The sequence below is a fragment of the Crinia signifera genome, chromosome 6 (assembly GCF_055691185.1).
Source record: "Crinia signifera chromosome 6, ASM5569118v1, whole genome shotgun sequence".
NCBI lineage: Eukaryota > Metazoa > Chordata > Amphibia > Anura > Myobatrachidae > Crinia > Crinia signifera.
In genome coordinates, this window is record NC_139222.1 from 102,224,735 (window position 1) to 102,245,253 (window position 20,519).

Here is a 20,519-nt window from a genome sequence, read left to right on the forward strand (position 1 = left end):
TGACAGAAAGAAGGGTTATGTCCAATGGGTCAAACTTGGTCTATAATAAATTTTGTGTTATGTGTGGTGAGAAGACGCTGGGCGAGCGTGTAAAAGGCTAGTTAATGGGACATCAGTGCTGAAAGATTGCTCTAGAGGTGTATCAGAAGAACCATTTGTGACTTATCCAATCTAGCGCATAATGACAATTTGCACATAGTGCATATGATTGAAAACAAAAAAAGGTTTACTTCATCTAAAATTGGTGATTTAGTTAAAACCGAGAAATTATAGGCATTTCCCCATGCCCAAATGAATGTGCTGACAGCTCTATTCAAGACTTTAAAGTATAATTCTAGGGGCAATATCGGGAGCGTTTAAAGAAGATATAAAAACCTAGTGAAAGAAGTCTTTTTAATTTGCTGATTATATAAAAGGGGAAGATATTTACATTTTCCAAAATCTTGGAGATTACGTCTCATTATAGTAGGATAGTTAGCTGCGTACAATGGCCTAGATCCTTGATGGCTAACTTTGACAATCCAGATGTTTTTAAACTACACATCCCAGCATGCTCTGCTTCAGTTTTGCTATTTTGGCCATGCTAAGTCTGATGCAGAGCATGCTGGGATGTGTAGTTTAAAAACATCTGGAGTGTCAAGGTTTGCCATCAAGGGCCTAGATATTTCAAAGTGGTCTTGGCCCACTGAAAGGGGAAAGATCCTTTCCAGTTTTTGAGAACGTCTGAGTGCAAGGCCAAAGCCGCCATTATGGATTCATTTATTAAATTTTTTTTTTAAAGATTTTAAGATCAGTAGTTTAGGTACCACAACATGCGGGTTCTTCCAAGCGCTTTCTTAAACTTAACATGTCTTAAGGCCCCCTTTAGGGTATTTCATGCCCTACCATCCACTAGGACTTGGTGGGAGAATAAAATAGTGCCCGACGCATAGCGAGCTATGCGGTGCACTTTAAACTGTGTCCATGTCAACTGTGAAAAACCCTGTGTCGACCTAGACATTGTCGAACTAACGACCTGTCGACCTTTTCGTTTTGACCTTTGATTTGACCACATTTGACCGATCTAGTCTGATTTGATCACTTTTGATTTGAAATCGGGTGAAAAGTGGACAAATTGGATGTGTTTGACATCTAAGTCGATGCTGCCTACTAATCGCTTCCTCCCACTCCTACATACAAGACTTTTCACATGCTGATTTCTCTACCTCTCTGATTCGGCTCTTTACCTCTCTACAAAACTTCAAACTAGCTTGGACCACTTCACCAAACCTAGCCAAATCTTACCTTAATCCTCTGTTCCTTGCTCACGGTCTACCCCATTTGGGTCACCCCTGTCTGCTCCTCCCCTTTAGAATGTAAGCTGTCATGGGCGGGGCCACTTCCCTGCGCTTTATTCTTAAACCAGCTTAAATGGCACCTAATACTGAGGTTTTATGCCATCCTTTCTTTTATTGTTTTCAACTGTTAAGGCCCATACACACAGGGCGATGTGCGTTAGCATGGATCGCTCAATACACATCACTGTACACGCGCCAAACACGCGCAATGTACGCTGAGCGATCAGTGCAAGGCAGCATTTAACAATGCGATCTTAGCAGGATAGATGGCGCTGCGTGGCCCATTGCTATTCCACGTACACACATTCAAACAGTGCACCTGACATATCATACCATTCTAGCAATGCCACACACCTGCCTGCATTCTGACATATCATACCATTCTAGCAATGCCACACCTGCCTGACCTTCTAAGCCAGGCATGTCCAAACTGTGGCCCTCCAGCTGTTGTGAAACTACACATCCCAGCATTCCTTGTCATAGTTTTAGCATTCCCTTATAGCAAAACTGTGGCAAGGCATGATGGGACTTGTAACAGGAGGGCCATAGTTTGGCCATGCCTGTTCAAAGCGATCTAGTCAGATCGCTTAGAAAATAGCCCCAAATCGTCCCGTGTGTATGGAGGGGATGCGATCATTTGGTCTACAGCATGATGGTTGACGCCGTTAGGTCGACATGGGTAAAGGTCAACATGGTTCTAGTTCGACGGGTCATTCGTTCGACAGGTCATTCGTTCGACAATGTCTAGGTCGAAAGTCAAAATGTCGACATGGGGTTTTTCACTGCTATTTGAGCCGACATGTGCCGACAGGCGGTATTTCATGCACTACCATCCACTAGGGCTTGGTGGGAGAATAAAATAGTGTGCCGAGTGTAGCGAGGCACCGTGCCCGACTCATAGCGAGCGATGCGGTTCACTTTACACTGTGTCCATGTCAACTGTGTTGACATTCAGGTAAAAAAAACAGCGAAAAACCCCATGTCGACCTTTTGAGTGTCGACCTAGACATTGTCGAACTAACGACCTGTCAAACTAATGACCTTTTGACCTTTTCCCATGTCGACATAGACCCATGTCGACCTAATGACTGTCAACCATCATGCTGTAGACTAAATGATCCCAACCCGTATGGACCTTAAGCCCTGTTTCCTGTGTTGCTTATTTATGTATAACAATAATCACAGCATACTATTTAACCTGGGACACTCATGAATTACACAGGTTCTGTGGCTGGCTGAACTTCAAGCCTACATTTCATGCAAAAGAACCTGTGTAATTCAGTAAATGTCCCTGTTTAAAGGGATAGTATGGTAAGCCTGACCATAATACATGATGATTCCCTGATTACAGTTTAAGCAGAGTAATGAGATTAACTTGTTTATTGTTTGAAATACTAATTGGCGTGTCCAGTGTTTCATAATACATAACTGGGGTGCTACTTAACCTGTCTAGTCCCTCTAATTGGCATAATATACTAGTACAATAGTACTGTGTCAAATGGAAACCATGTAATTAATACAGTGAGCATTTCTGTAGTAAATAACCGGATTGAAGCAGTGAGAGCAGAATAGGTGCAGTGAGGAGTTGGGTTTAAGCATAGTGTATGCCGAATACTTTCTAGGCACTGAGGTGAAGAATATATGCAGTAAGGGGTGGTGTGCTGGATAGATCCAGTGACGTGAGAATGTTACCACTGGATGCGGTGTTCTGCAGGATGCATGCAGTGAGGCTGATGTACAGATCAGATGCAGTTAGTTGTGGAGTTGTGGCATTGGAAGAGGCTGAAAGATGTAGAGATTAGGGCAATTATTTTGAGGTTGAGGCATCATATTGGTTGGTGTCTGAGGTAGGGGAGAGGCAGGGTTGAAGTTTTTGCCACCTTGGGTAAGGCTATTGCTTTGTACAACAAGCACATCTGTGTGTTGTGCTTGTACTGCAGGCAGGTGTGTGGCATTGCTAGAATGGTATGATATGTCAGGTGCACTGTTTGACTGGGAGGGGTTATACCATCTTAATCTCTGTAAAATCATGTGTAAAATAAGTGTGGGGGAGGGGATGTTCTCCAGTCACTCTCCCTGCTGCTGTATGCAGTTATAGCCCACACCAACATTGTCTCACGTCTCGCACACACTGCTTTTTTACTGTCTTGCTATGTCTCTCACACACGCCTATGCAGTGTTATTCTGTGTTGCTCACACACTACTGTGTACAGTTATACTGTATTTCGCACACACATCTGTGTATTGTTTCGCACACACATCTGTGTATTGTTCCATCCCTGTGTGGCACTTAATGCTTTATTGTATTACATTGTCACATAGGCACTAATATGTATTGTGACACAGTCACGCACACACTGCTGTGTCTGTTTTGAGGATAGATGTTGCACATTTTTATTTTGCACTTGCTAAGTAGCCAATCTTATGGAACTACAATTGTTGTAGACTAGTGCACCCCTTAGTCACATCTCCACTTGTGGTTGGAGGGCATGACTCAGCCTAGAAGTGAAAGCCCTATTGCTGCTGTGTATTCAGTGTGTTGAAAAAACCCTCCTATGTTCACCTGGCATAGGACTGGTGCAACTACATGCTAATGAAGGCAACAATGACGATCACTAGTATATGCATAGAGGTGGCAAGGTCGCAGAGGTGCCTACAACTCAGCTTGTGGGAGAATATCAGCATAGTACCCCTGTACTCAGAGTGTGTAAATATGGCTGACTTGTGTGTGGCACATAATCAGCTCCACTGTGTGTATGTTACCATCAAGCATACTCACCCATACTCATCCATACTCCTTTTATTCCACAATACAAAACATCTCTAAGCATACCACATCCACCTTTCATTCACCCATTCATACTCCCATCACCTTCACCCTCCTTATTCCCTTCACAAAATGAAAATTTACTAAGATGTGTGTTCAACTTCATATGATGTTGCTATGGGCAACCAATCAGAATCTTCTTATTTATTTAGCGCCCTCTAGAAGATCGTAGACAGGATCTGATTGGTTGCCCTTCGCAACATTACATGTGAAGTAGAATACACATCTTAGTAAATCCCCCCCACTGTATCTGAAAGGAAGTATAGCATCCTGTTTCATCATATAGTAAAGTGCTTACATGTCATGGTCAGACATATTGTGAGGGGGGTTCTGCTGAGTACACTAAATAGCGAAAAAGAGAATAGCAATCCTGTTCGTTAGTACTGTAATTCTAGAGAAATATCAGATAATGTGAAAGTCATATGGTTTACTATGAAGTAAAACAAGGAATATGACCTAGCACAAAAATATTTTAACTATATTAAAAATGTTTTACTAAATGTGTGTTTAAAGAAAAGCTAAGTGAGAAAGTGACACACAGACACACCTTGTGTAGGTCTAAAATCTCTCTTTTATCGGTGATGTTCTAAATTGATAGTTATCTATATGTGTTAATCTCTCCGAACAGGTGTCGTAAGGAAACTTGTCAGTTAAAGTTAAGATAACATCGTCGTCGTATAATGCGATTTTGTGTTAGGTTTATAATTGTTTTTGTTTGGTTACGAACTCCTTTTGTTCAGGAGACACTTCCTTGTGCCCTATCACTTACATACTATAACTTCTATATCAGTGTAACTATTTCTTAATGCCTTAAATCAGTAGTGAAGCTTCCAGTAAAGCCTGAAGTGCTGTTTTTAAAAGATGGTGGTTGGTAGTCTTTTTTTTCAGTGCTAGGATGAAGCGGTCAGAGACCACCGCCAGTCTCAGCGCTATGCCGAGAAACCATGTAATCTGGATCCTGGGTAGGCAATCACAGCCCTCTACGGCTCAAACCCCCACCCCTGCCCCACCACAGGAAAAGAGAAAGTATACATTTAATTTTTATTTATATATATATATATATATATATATATATATATATATATATATATATATATATATATATATATATATATATATATATATATATATATATATATATATATATATACACACACACACACACACGCTGCCTCCTTCTTGTAGACTCTGCCATAAGTATGTATATATATATATATATATATATATGTGCCGCACCGAGTGCCGCACCTTCTTCGTATATATATATATATATATATATATATATATATATATATACTTAGTAAATGCTCACTTTCTACACACTAGGCCCCTTCTCAGCTTTACATAATGTCATAAATGACTTCATCAGACATGCATTCAGACACTGGAAGCACAGGAGCTAGATCATTGATCCAGGTTATTGCACTATACCTAGTGGAAATATCATCCTTTAATCCTACTTGAGATTCTCTTATCCTGTAGGAAAAGAGTTCTTTTCCATAATCTTTAACACTATCAAGAAATCTTTAAACCTAAATTCAAATGGTTTAGAGAACATAACCCCTGATGAAGTCATTTATGACTAAACGCGTGGGGTATCAATTTTGGAAGAATTGGATTATGGAATCCGTGTCTGTTTTGATCTAATAAATTTTACTGATTTTAATTGTATGGTCTACCATTTAATTGTTGATTGATCACATCAAGCGCACCCTATATCTTTTTCTTCCATAGATAGATAGATAGATCTATCTCTACCTCTTTCGTCCAGTCCGGTGACACAGCTAACCTTGGGATGTAGGAGGAGTCCTCACTTGTAATACAGCTAAACCAGATATATGTATATGAATTTCTGTTTTGGAGTTTACTAGTACATAACTCCATACTACCAACAGGTCAGATACTTTGTTCTATAAATATATGTACAGGGTGGTCCATAAGTGTGAAAGTACCCTCATAAAAGAATGAGTACGGGAATATTAATCCAGTGTCTACACATGACATGGGAGGGAATTTATTTTGAAGTGTATGTCACCAGTATCGTGGCCACCTTGAATGCATCTTTTAATTGAGAAGGTAGTCATGTGACATATCAAACATACAGAATTTGATAAGAAAACAATAGTGTTCTCCATTTTAGGGTTTCTTTATGCATTCTCCAGTTTAACATAAAGTACTTGCAAAAGTTAAAACACAATAATGGTGACACTCCCTAAAATGTTTTCCTTAGGCCACACATAGTGGCAGACCCGCTGCGCCGCACACAGGCTCCTATGCCGCTGGACACACATTAGCGGTGCGGCCGCAGCTATCGGGTCTGCGGTAGGACCGGATGACTGGATTTCAATGGGAACACATACATTTCAATGCCGCACTGTGTTACACATGAAATGTGGTCGGGAGTGGGCGGATCCTGTTCTGCAGGATCCAGCCACACAGGGCCTCCTCGAGGGAACTGATTTGCTGGTCCTTTATCACCCTCCACTTTATCTCTTGTTAAGGCTCAATACATTTGACCCAAGTGGTAGAGGGTTTCAGATTGCTTCTCTGTGAAGATTATAGGTGGACTTTAAACAGTAGAAGGCACAGATGTTGCATTGTTCTAAAGATGAGCAGTGCATAACTTGGGAAGGTCCATTTTATCCTTGTTACAGACTAGACTTCCCCTCCCCCTTTGTTTCCTTCCTTCTCCCTCTTTAGATCTACGACAGCCAGTGTCTCTAGGAAGTAATCCCATGTCCGTTCATCTATCCCAGAATTAGCTAAATCCTCTCAGATCTGTGGACTTGAAATGTAGGTGTGCACTGAATGAGATTGTATTTTGCAATAATCTGACTTATACTCTGCTACAATCACTCTGTTGATCCTACTTCCGATGCTGAGTGACTACAGCATGTACATTGCTGCTGATATGCCAGGCAGAGGTGTGTGTATAAAAAATTAACAAGCCCTTCAGTCCTTTGAGTGTCAACATTGCTATGAGAGATCCTCAACATATCTGCTAAAAATATATATATATGTATATTTTGAGGATCTCTCACAGCAGCGCAGACGCTCAAAGTAGCTTCCCTCGCTCACCATTATTTCTACCTTGACACTGCCACTATATTATCTAGAACGTGACCCACAGCTGTAGACTGACCCAGACAAATAATGACTAGGAATTGCAAGGTCCCTTCTCCTTTAATTTACAGCTGGTGCACATGCAGCTCCCTCAGTAACGACAGCCAGGGGGAAGGGTGGGGGGGTGTTGTGCCCGGTGACAGTTGGGCAGCAGTCAGTGTGGGTACCAGCCAGAGGGAGCGACCAGTAGTGAGAGTAGCGGCAGAGTTATTTCCACACCGCTAAAAGCCGGATGGATGGATGAAACATGGTTTCTTGGGTCGAGTATCGGATGAATGCAGACTGGGTGAGTTCAGCGCTTGCAGGATTCAGAGCATCAGAGGCTTATCCGTGTGTATCTTTTGCAGATTTTTGACACTGAGCAGCTTTTCATGGTCCTATTACGAATAATTGGTGGTAGCAGATCTGATAGGCCCTACACACAGAGCGAGCTGACAGCACCAGCATTCTCCGGTGGCGACCAGCGTGATTGATGGTCACTGCCCATTAATCTCGAACAGTGACGTGCGGGGAAGCACATTACTATCACAATAGCCCCGACACACACACACACCGATGCAGGGGCATTTTCTAAGCGACTTTGTCAAACTAAGCAAAGTCTCTTAGAAAATGCCTTAATATCAGCATGTGTGTAGGGCCTATAAGAACTTGCCGCTGACAGGAAATGAAAGCTTCAAAATAAAGTTTTATGATGTTGGTTGCAAAGGAAACAGCCATACAATGTTCCTTTTAACAGTGCTGAAATACATACACTGAAAAGCACTGGTACTTGTTGATCAGGAGCAGATACAAATTGTACTAAAATAGAGGCTTAAAAATTTGGTGGCAGAAAAGAAACTATAGGTCCAGCTAGACTTCCCTTTTAAAGGTTCGGTGGGGGTGGGGGTAGGCGGGGAGGGGGTGGTTAGTTCTTTCTTACGTTACAGCTGTAACTGTCCCATGCGTGTTTGAGTTCTTCTATGAGCCCTCGCCACATTTATCACCATTTCTGTATGGATTCATTTTTAAACTTAAAGTCCCTCCAGTTTGAGATCATCTTGTTATAGAAATGATGTGGCCTTCCTGTAATCTGAGAATACTTCCCATATCTTTAAATATAGAAATAGCTTTGTATGACCTCTTTCAGTTGTGTTTACTGATATACGTTTTATTGTGTGGTTCATGTACTAATATAGTAACCCTAATATGTTCCATTTTTATAATGCCTTTATGGAAGTAGGGACTCTAGAAATGTATATGGTACTCCATGTTGTCAGCTTGGACCATCCTGCAGATTTGATTAAATCCCCAGCACGGTTTATAACAGACAGCAGTAACATGGCAACTACTAGTGTTATGCCAGGTACACACCACAACGCTGTTGGCACAATTTGTCATTTCCAGGCTAATTGGATTGACAAACTGTGCAGATCTGTCAGTGTGTGCCCTCAGTTGCACTTTCCTGCAAAGTTGCACTTTTTACGTCTGGTTGTGATTGCTGCACAGTAACTCCGTAGATACCGTGTGACCTGTTGGCCCAGTGGAAGGCGGATCAGCCGGAAATACATGGTTGTGTTGTGTACCCGGCCTTGTATATAGTGATAAGTTCAGGCACCTCTTCCATGTTGGATTGCTGGCTTTTAACTCCCTTCTGGAAGCCACAAACCTCATTACTTGGTCCCAGGAAGATCAGTCCCCTCTTAAGGGCACAGGTAGAACGAACATCACAAAGCTAAGGGTGCTTACAAGCAACCCAACACATTTGGCAGCTAGGCAATGGTCTATTTTCTTCAGCCTACTTATCAAATTATTTGTTTTATTATAACTTTTTTCAGTGATAATAATGTATAGTCTCTGTGGAGAGTGGGTATCGTGTGACGCAGTCGGTGGGTGTCCTTGTGCAAGGATGTTGGGTTACAGCAGAATCAGCAAATAGGAATTATGAAACTTGTGGGCACATTTTATATTTCACGAGCGGTGTCCGTTTTGGTGCCCTAACAAGATTTTTCTGGTCATGGCTAGTTCCATTTTAGCTGCTTTGTGCCTTTGAGTGTATCAGAAGTAATGGGCAACCGATTGGAACAGCAATTGAATTGCTTTGATGGACGCCCATTACCTTAGATGTCCAATAAAAGTTTAAAGGCCCCCAGTATGTCTAAATTTGATCTGGACAGATCATGATTTCATTTATTAGGTTATGAAGTAACTGATTCTCATATTATCCAGCTCATTAAATTGTTTCTTCCAGATGACTCTTCCTCAGAGAGCTGCAATGGAAATGTCTTTCCTGTGCTAAACCCGTCCACCACCCCCGCCAGCACTGCCCTAAGCCGCTCTCTACCAGACATGAATGGGAATACCACTGGATCTGCCCTCGAACTCACTGCCCCATCCGAGGAACAGCCCATCAATCTCAGTGATAAGATACGTCCTACATTGGGGGTCCCACCATATCCATCTGAGGCTTGTACAACTGAGGCGCTCCGCACACATGGAAAATATGCCCTTAAAGCCACATCTGAGGTGATTCTAATAAAATCTTTGGTAAATAAAAATGGTCTTAAAACCTCTTGAGAGTTAAGGCCCATACACACTGGGCGATTATGCCCTGCCTGTATGGACAGCTATGACCGCTGTCACCACTGGGGGAAAATCCGCTTGGTGCATACACACTGAACGGCTTTCCCACTGCCCGGCGCTGTCAGCGCTATGCAAAGCCGCTCATCTGCTGGTAATACAAGCAGATGAACATCGTACACATTTGGCTGCTTTGACCTGAAAGCTGCTCAAACTTGGTGTTTTGAGCTCAAAATCACCCAGTGTGTATGGGCTTTTACACACCCTTGCATTAGTACGTCATGATGGCTCTTTTGAAACTGCAAATACCCCATTGAATTAAATGCCATAACAGTACACTGATCTTGTACATATAGAATTTTTCTGCATGTAATCCCTCCCACTCAGCGTAATGTGAGAGTGCTAATATATGGGAGGAATCGGATAGATAGACATAATTCATAAACGTGTATGGCTTGGTTTCAGTCCCCTCCTTACAGCTCAGGAAGTTATGATTCCATTAAGACAGAAGTAACTGAAGTAAGTGGCTGCGCAGAGGATCTGTCAGTAGGTAGAACTCCGGCAGTTGACGATGATGATGACGATGACCATGAAGATAATGATCGCATTACAGATACGGAAGGGCTGGACCCTGAACGTCTGAAAGCTTTTAATGTGAGTGGCAGGTTCTTGCCCCTACATAGAGACATGCTATGTTGGGCCTGTATCTGTAGCCTATCCATTGTATATCCCACTGCCTGTATTGTTTATGACTGTAAAGGACCTTTGGTTTATATTTTCAGATGTTTGTACGCCTCTTTGTGGATGAAAACCTTGATCGCATGGTTCCCATCTCCAAGCAGCCCAAGGAAAAAATACAGGCCATCATTGAGTCTTGCAGCCGCCAGTTCCCAGAGTTTCAAGAGCGTGCAAGAAAGCGCATCCGCACTTACCTGAAATCCTGCCGTCGCATGAAGAAGAACGGCATGGAGATGGTGAGAACCGAACCGGATACTTGCAGGGTCTATGTGAGTTGACAATAGGTGTATAACTTGTTTGTGTGTGTGACACTATACAGGTGTAGAACTTGTCATGTGTGATATCATACAGGTATATAATACATCTGCGTGTGATATCCTATAGGTGTGTATAATATAGGCACATATCTGGTCTGTTCATAGTAGATTAGAGGTGTATTACTTGTCTGCTTACAGCCATTGCTTATGTAATACGACACGTGTGCATGTATAAATGGTCTAAGTACTTGACTATCTTGTCTGTCTGATGCAATATAAGGTGCAAATGTTGTCCATGCTTGCTACATTAACGGTTTACAGTATGCTGGATATCATACTTATAACTAGTGACTGTGCCATATCACAAATGTGTATAACCTGTTATGTGGGTGTCCTATCTCTCAGGTGTGTAGTCTCTCTGTGTATCCTCAATGCTTGTTTGATAAAATATAGTTGCGTAACCTATTTGTGTATGATATCATACAGTGAGATGTATTTGATATAATAAGTGTATAACAGATCCATAGATATAGATCAGAAGTGTCATATACTCACTACCCTCCTTTACAGGCCAGGCCAACTCCTCCTCATTTGACCTCAGCCATGGCAGAAAACATTTTGGCTGCTGCCTGTGAAAGTGAATCCCGGAAAGCTGCCAAGAGGATGAGACTAGAGATTTACCAGACTGCTCAGGTAATGCACTTTACTCGAAAGGGGTCACCGCTTCGTTACTTTCTAAGTTTCTTGGCAGCTATACATGACGTTAATATTTAGGCATTAGATGTGCTATTACAAATCATTATAAAATCATCATAATAATGTTACATTAAAATCTATGGCCTAAACACAGAAACCCCCATAATACACTTCAGCTAAATCACATGATTCGGCGTTCTAATTCTTTGCATTCGGTGTCTGCTGGTGGTCTTATATTACAGTCGGCTATTTTAGGATGGGTGTCTCACCGTGTCTACAATGATATTTAGGTTTTTAGTGCTGCGCTCTGCCCCAATGTTGTGTTGTGTGCACTCTGGTAATAATAATCTATTAATTAATTGCAAAAACACACTTTACTTGTGAATATGAAAAACATAGGGATACATAGAATATCTCTATGTTTTTCATATTCACAAGTAAAGTGTGTTTTTGCAATTAATTAATAGATTATTATCACCAGATTGCACACAACACAACATTGGGGCAGAGCGCAGCACTAAAAACCTAGATACTATCGTGCAACTTAAAGGCGTAGTCATCCTTCAGTGCAGCTGCTAGCCACAATGATTCGGTGTGCTGATAGCAAACCCATTTACCTGTGTCTACAATGAGTATGTTAAAATTACGTTGGCAGCATCGGAATAACGACACAGGTGTAATGCTGCTTGCAGAATTTTACCCATGTGGGTGTTGTAACTATTAAACATGCCACATACCAGTATGTATGAGCACAGCGCAGACAGAATAGGCTGGCAAACTGCTGCATCATATACTGTATATAAATGTACCTGCACTTGTCTCACCGTGCTACTGCCCGTTATTGTGTGCACTGATTTGTCTTAGAAATGTGCACTTGTTTTTTTTTTACATAAAATACTACATATTAATTTGAGTTCAGAGTCTCAGAACTATTGTGATGAGAGGAAGGCAAAGATTCAGATATAAATGTGTTCAGCGGGTTTTTGCAGCATGAAAGAGTTTTGTGACTGTGCTTGGTGTGTAATACTGGCTTGTCATGGCACATTGGATCTTGGACACAATCTGGTTATGTACTCCACACAGGAAGAGAACATCTCAGTAGAGAAGCCCTCGGGGCTTACACAGTCAGCATATGTGCTGCCAACAGGCACTTACAGCCAGGATTCGGTCTCTATGAATGGCAGCCTCCACTATACTTATCGTGGGTATGGATCCATTGGAGGGAGCCTCCCGCCACCTACTTCACTGCAAACTGGAAACCATTGCAATGGTAAGGGAACTGTGGCTGAGCTAGAGTTATGCTAGATATGTATCCACGCATTAATGAGCTATTTTATACTGATTATTTTTTGGGTTTTCTTTAGCTGAAAAACTATTTTTTCTTTCATCACTGACCAGGTCCAACTGACCTCAGCATTAAAGGTTTGGCTTCTGGTAGCACCCATACTAACACCACCAACAGGGCTGTGCCATGTGCCCAACTCAGCCCTACTGAGATTGGGGCAGTGCGGCAGCTGATCGCTGGATACCGGGAGTCTGCTGCCTTCCTCTTGCGCTCTGCCGATGAACTGGAAAACTTGATATTGCAGCAGAACTGACTGGTGTACCGGGCTGACCTTCAACCTCAACTTCTTGCTCTAAGGACTGAGATAAGACAAAAATGTCTCTTTACCCCTCAGATAGTCGCAGACACTGAACCTGCTCTCAGAGCAGGAGCCATACTCTGTTTTGCTGGGAAATCGGGGACTCTGTGTCTGCACTAAGAGATTTCCTTTTGCACCCTACTGTTAGATTGAAGTCTGTCCAGCACAGGGGACAGCCATCGCATATTTATTGAGAACCGAACTTATTCTTTTAGTAATTTATTTGTTTTGTTTGATTTTCTATTTCATTTATACAAAATAGTTGTTTGGATCTGTTATAAAGTGGAGGCCTCCGTTTTTTGCGAGATGAACCAATGTTCCGCCTGTCTCTTCCCCAGGAACGTGTCACTAAGGCATGATTGATGTAATTACTTACTGGTGAATGGACAGACTTAATGCTCATTAACATTGGGTCATTCAACAAAATGGCTGCCTTGACTTTGTGCTGGTGACGGGTCTGCTTTAATGAACTGTAGCATTAAAAAGTCATTCCATCTCTCCAGCAGTGGTGCCACCTGCAACCTTGCCTGGAAGCATTCCACTAGGGCATGGTTTCTCTTGGTCCACTGCACCATTCCCCCCTATTCCTTGCCCAAAAAAACACTCCACTAACAGCTTAGATTGATTTTCCCTTTGTTTCCTCAGGTCCAGGACCTTTCTGTCATCTTCCATACTCAGGCCATAACATTGTGCACGCAGTTGGTTTCACACTGTTTTGTGCTAAGCATTGACAAAGATCATTTATTTGTGATGTTTACCTACATCTTTCATCCATGGGAAGCTGAATCATTAATACACGGTTAGCTTACTGCTGCTATAATTCACTTTTTTTCAGGTTAACTCAGCTTCCCAGTGCATATATTGACCATCTGACCTCTCCTGCTTGCTAACGTTTCTGCAAGTTTTGCACAGAACGTAGCAAATAGTACCTTTTGCTTCACACAACTCAGGCGGACAACCGGCTCAACACTCAATCTGCACTTCCGATGCTATAATCAGACTGACCTCACATGTTCACACCATTCCTATCTACGCTCAAACTGCTGTCTCCGTGTAGGTCCTCGCCATTTCAGCATGTGTTTCCCAACATTCCAACAGATGCCTTCTGTTCATGAGTTGTTGTTGTTTTTTTATGTTGTGGTTTTCTATATATTTGTTTTCTTTTAATGTTAAACCATTCCAAGTCCCATTGTTCCCTCCTCCCAGTTCATGTCAGTTTAGCACTTTCCCATGAATGCATTTTCCTTGGGTCCTTTTCAGGGAGGATTTAGAAAACTGTCTTGTCCTAGCCAATTAGTCCATCCATTGCTGTGATCTGCTCACCTTAGGCAACTGTGGTTTCATTTTACTGCTGCTGGTGGGTTTGCTTCTGCATCCACGTAGCTTGTTCAGGTGCAGAAAGCGGCTAATTTGTATTTTGTGTGAAGGACGTGGTGGTGGCGCAGTTTTCACTAAGCACTTTGTGGCTAATTGAAATCTGATTTTCTTCTGACCTCATTTTCAAAACAGCCACACCTCTCTCTGTCTTCATAGGTGCAGCTAGATTTGATTTTGTTTTTTACTTCTCAGAACAAGACATAGCAACCTATTTTATTTGTATATTTATGTGGTGCTTTTAATTATATTATACTTTTTTTTTTTTGCCTTTGCTAAACCATTCCTTCCAACAGCTTTACCTACAGCCAATGTGTATTTTTGTATGAGTTGATTCTGATTTTGGACTCTGTAAGGGTCCTGTTTACATGTACAGATGTCCCAACTCCTGCAAAACCTGGTGTGGATGAGTAACCACCAGGGGGCACTCCTCTGCTTACTAAAGCCACAAGTACAGGACAGTAAACACTGGCTTCTTAGCAGACCGATATCGTACACTCATTTCACTTTATCCCCACTAACTCAGGTAAAACACATGCACACTTTATAGGCACTGCAATCAGATACAGGTTAACTTAGTAAAAGTGTTTTAGAAGGGAACAGAAAGGTCCCTAACTAATCCACGACGGAACGCAAATTATACGATAAGGCTGAAACCAAACCATAAAGAACAGCAGCCATGTTGTAATAAATGGTTGGCCAAAGCGATCGTCCCTACACAAATTAGAACACTAAATCCACTTTACAAGGCCATGTGCCTAAGCCCTCAAAAAGGTCAGAGCGGCAAAATGCTGGCATCCTCCACCCCTTGCACTACTGAGTTGCGGCATACTTTCATCCGTCCTTGCACTCCACAGTATCCCTTTCACTCAAGAGCAGCCCCTTCTGTATGTACTTACCTCTGCACTTGGCTCTTCTAAGCAGATGAGAAATTCCAATAAACATATATATATATATATATAATATATAAAATATTTATTGTTACTTACAGTGCTTTCTTTATCAGTAAATGTGGTTTTAATTATTATAATTTGTAGAATGTTTTTGTCATACAATGTGATGTGTTTAGCAGGCAGTCCCCATCATTTACATAATCCACCAAGATGTCTATAACACAGTAAACCCCATGGTATTATTAAATGCTAAGTGCACTGACTTGCCACAAAGTGGATCCCTTCCTTTTTAATATGTATGTCATATGTTAGGCTGACTAATGAATAAACCACTGCATAATAAAATATTCCACCTTTCAGAAACTGTGTGTGACTTGTAATTCATATGCGGTGGTGGCACAGTACATTCAATGGAATATACTATGTCGTGCAGCACGGACGGTGTAATGGTCAGTATTACTGACTCACAGCACTGAGGTCATGGGTTCAATTCCCACCATGGCCTTAACTATGTAGGGGTGTATATATTCTCTTTGTGCTTCGGTGGGTTACCTTCAGGTACCTCCTGTTTGCTCCCACACTCAAACTGCTAGGTTAATTGGCTGTGAGTGTGTATATGTGGTAGGGAATATAGATCGTAAGCTCCACTGGAGCAGGGACTGATGTGAATGGTCAACTATTCTCTGTTAAGCGATGCGGAATATGTGTGCGCTGTATAATGAACTTAATAAATGCTAGTGAGCTTCAGCGCATATTAGTGATGACAGGAGGGAAGAACAGTTAAACAATTGGGAACCTAGGGCTTGCACACTAGTAGCTGCACAGGTTTTGGTGCATGTTGGGTCTGATGAGGGGCTGTAAGCTAAAATGGTATGCAGTCATTTGTCAACATTTACAAGTTCAACTATTATAATGAGGACACAATGTATGGTGACATTTATGATGTTGACAGTATTGAAAGGTCAACATGTGAAATACGGACACTTACAGTTAGGCACTTTGGGGGGTTTAGAATAAGGTTGTGGAAGGGGAGGTTGGGAGTTAGCAATATTCCACACGAGGACTGCCACAGAATCAGCCAGTAGTCACCATCAGCTGACCGCTGTAACAGGAGTAAAGCTGCCTAACCAAGCAAGTCGCCACTAGACCACCAAGAAAAGTTTGGCGGTAATCTACGATGTTGCCGTAACGAATGTCTTGACAAGCATGTCTGCATGCAGACATAATGACATCAACATTATCATGATGACCGTTGAAAATATATCACACTACTGAATGTAGACTATAAATTGTGGACAAGATCACTGGTCACTGCTATCTAGCTTCTACACCACTAACCTAACATAACACCATGTTTCTCACCAGCAGCCAAATACAAATTACTGGTCTATATGAAGAACTGATAAATTGATGGCTGAACTGTAACCAAGCTTTTAGAATGCATACTGGACCACATGAACACAATCTTTCCTAGTAATTCAATACAACAAAGAACCAATTAAATTTTTACTTCAAACGTTTCCAAACCTAGATTTTGAAGGCTCTGGCGAGGTGGGTATTGAAAACAAAGCCTAAAATCCTCATGCAATTACTTGGAATTATCTTGGATTTTTACCAGGTGATGATCCATCCATGCAACTCAAGCACTTTCACTTCTTTAGTAGATCCATTTGAAGAACATTGTTGGAAACAATTTTAAAATGCAATTAATTTAAATAGGGAATAACCGTATTTCCTGTACATCTTCGGATGACTTTTGGAAATATTAAAGGGACTGTAACTAATTGGAGAGCAAATTGACCACAAATTTTAGCACATGGATAGCTCTCCCAAATGGGTTTTGCGGGTAAGCATCTGTTATGTCTATATCTAGAGCTAAAATGATCCTACCTCATTTCTGACCATTCTAACAGATTCCATCCTTAATCGGTCTACCGCCAGTCTTGTATTTAAGTTCTTTAAATTTAAAAAATGTAAATTTTGGACTAAAACAGTGGTTCCCAACCTGGGGTACTAGTACCTCTGGGGGTACTCTGCAGACCAGTTGGGGGTACTTGAAAATAATATTGGTAATAGTGGAAGATGAAAAAAAAGTCTTTTGATAGCAGAAGAAGAATACCCATTGCTATGGAGAAGAACCATGTTGTGTCACTTATGGTTCTGTCTTCAGCGTCATCAGCATCTCATTGTGCTTTTGCTCACCAGCAATCCACTGGGAGCTACCCGTGCTGCCCTCAGACACCAGCGATAATCTGCCCTGCACTGACACGGGTGGCAGAAGCAGCGGCATTAATCCTACAGGTGTTAGTGGGAACCCTGGAGACAGCACACAACCAGCGGCAAGACACGGAAGGGCACGATTCCGATCCGCTACTCCTTAATATAAGGACATGCATAAGGATACGCATACCGCTCACTTCCACTCCACTCGTACGGTCTATATTTTAAATTGAGAGGAGGGGGTACTCCTCAATGAAAAGCCTAATCAAGGGGTACAGGAGAGAAAAAAGGTTGGGAACCACTGAACTAAAACATTGAAATATAATTGTATTTCTTTTTCACTTTCTGGTATTCAGACAACTCTTACGACTCCAGAAGGTCATGAATAGGGTGTTCACACAGTGCGATTTTGCTTGTGACTAATCGAACAGCAAGAAAAATGCATTTGATTTGGACAATATAGCACAGATCTATACTATATAATACCAAATGGAGATATGGAGGTGTTCCTGTGGCGCTAAATAAGTGAAATTCTCTTTCTCATTCCATATAGGTGGATACCCAAAAGAGAAAGAAAGATGCACATAGAGTAACACTGTATGACATTTTTTGGTCATAAGCACAGATATTCAAAGGATCCGTACCAGAGGTTGTGGTCTACTTAGACGGTAGACAATTGTATTTGATGGGGGGGGACAAACTTCTGTCACCTGCGGCTTTAAATTCCTCCACATCAAGGGTAAATCACTCAGCTAAAAGATATAGAGTAAAACACCATCATAGTGTAGTACAATTTAACCCCTTCCTGACAGAGCCAGTTTTTGCGTTCCTGACAGAGCCCTTTTTTTCAAATCTGACATGTCTCACTTAAGTGGGGATAACTTTTTTTTGCTTTTACTTATCCCAGTGATTTTGAGATTGTTTTTTCGTGACACATTGTACTTCAAATTAGTGGTAAATTTGGGTCGATACAGTCTGTGTTTTTTTGTGAAAAATACCAAAATGTCGTAAAAAAATGGAAAATTTAGCAATTTGCAAAATGTTAAATTTTCTGCTTGTGAGACAAATAATCATACCACTCAAAATAGTTAATAACTAACATAGACCATATGTCTACTTTATGTTTCCATCATTATTTCAACTTCCTTTTAATTTTTTTGGACACTAGGAGGCTTACAATATGAATAGCAAATTCTCAAATTTTCAAGAAAATTTCAAACACTGATTTTTTTAGGGACCAGTTCAGTTCTGATGTGACTTTGAGGGACTTGTATGTGTGAGACCCCCATAAATGATACCATTTCAAAAACTGCACCCCTCACAGTATTCAAAACAGCATTTTGGAAGTTTGTTAACCCTTTAGGTGTTTCACAGGAATTAAAACAAAGTGTAGGAGAAATTTCAAAATTTAATTTTTTTTGCAGATTTGCAATTTTAATACATTTTTCTAAGGAACACAGTACATTTTACTAGAGAAATGTGACTAAAAATTGATTCCCCCAATTCTTTTGTTTTCATAAATATCCTATATGTGGCCCTAGTGTGCACGTTGACCAAACCACAGGCTTCATAATAGAAGGAGCACCTACTTAATTTTGGAGCCTCCTTTTTATGAGATTATTTTTTAGGCACCATGTAGGTTTCTAGGCACCATAAGATGCTAAAAGTTAGGAACCCCCCCACAAGTGACCCCATTTTGCAAACTACACTCCTCAGGGAATTCATCTAGGGGTATAGTGTACATTTCAAACCCCCAGGGGTTTCACCAATTTTGATACAAGTGGGCAGTGAAAATGAAAAATTACATTTTTTTACACAAAAATGCAGTTCTGGCTCAAAATTTTTCATTTTCAGAAGGTATGAAGGAGAAAAAGCACCCCAAAATATGTGCCCCAATTTCTCCCGAGTACGGCAATGCCTCACATGTGACCAAAAAATACCAGTTGGGTGCATGGCAGGACTCAGAAGGGAAGGAGTGATTTTTGGATTTTGCAGCTCAGATTCTGGTGGAATTTTGGTGGGTGCTATGTCGCATTAGCAAGACCCCCCAAGCACCAATACAGTGGAACCCCCCCACAAGTGACCCCATTTTGCAAACTACACCCCTCAGGGAATTCATCTAGGGGTATAGTGTACATTTCAAACCCCCAGGGGTTTCACCAATTTTGATACAAGTGGGCAGTGAAAATGAAAAATTACATTTTTTTACACAAAAATGCAGTTCTGGCTCAAAATTTTTCATTTTCAGAAGGTATGAAGGAGAAAAAGCACCCCAAAATCTGTGCCCCAATTTCTCCCGAGTACGGCAATGCCTCACATGTGACCAAAAAATACCAGTTGGGTGCATGGCAGGACTCAGAAGGGAAGGAGTGATTTTTGGATTTTGCAGCTCAGATTCTGGTGGAATTTTGGTGGGTGCTATGTCGCATTAGCAAGACCCCCCAAGCACCAATACAGTGGAACCCCCCCACAAGTGACCCCATTTTGCAAACTACACCCCTCAGGGAATTCATCTAGGGGTATAGTGTACATTTCAAACCCCCAGGGGTTTCACCAATTTTGATACAAGTGGGCAGTGAAAATGAAAAATTACATTTTTTTACAAAAAAATGCAGTTCTGGCTCAATTTTTCATTTTCAGAAGGTATGAAGGAGAAAAAGCACCCCAAAATCTGTGCCCCAATTTCTCCCGAGTACGGCAATGCCTCACATGTGACCAAAAAATACCAGTTGGGTGCATGGCAGGACTCAGAAGGGAAGGAGTGATTTTTGGATTTTGCAGCTCAGATTCTGGTGGAATTTTGGTGGGTGCTATGTCGCATTAGCAAGACCCCCCAAGCACCAATACAGTGGAAC

General features: G+C 41.5%; 1 protein-coding gene across 5 annotated transcripts in view; it reads left to right on the forward strand.

Annotated features, from left to right (window-relative positions):
- Positions 1-15,815, forward strand: part of NOL4L (nucleolar protein 4 like) — a 28,454-nt gene extending 12,639 nt beyond the window's left edge. For 2 of the 5 annotated variants that reach the window (XM_083146574.1, XM_083146575.1), the window contains exons 3-8: positions 9,515-9,789; positions 10,309-10,497; positions 10,626-10,850; positions 11,409-11,531; positions 12,618-12,804; positions 12,933-15,815. In XM_083146574.1, the coding sequence (XP_083002700.1) occupies positions 9,515-9,789; positions 10,309-10,497; positions 10,626-10,850; positions 11,409-11,531; positions 12,618-12,804; positions 12,933-13,132 (1,199 nt within the window). In that variant the 3' untranslated portion in view covers positions 13,133-15,815. Of the gene's footprint in view, positions 1-6,707; positions 6,958-9,514; positions 9,790-10,308; positions 10,498-10,625; positions 10,851-11,408; positions 11,532-12,617; positions 12,805-12,898 lie in introns of those variants that run through there. The other 3 variants (XM_083146578.1, XM_083146576.1, XM_083146577.1) reach the window with 3 other exon arrangements.
- The last annotated feature ends 4,704 nt before the right edge of the window (positions 15,816-20,519 follow it).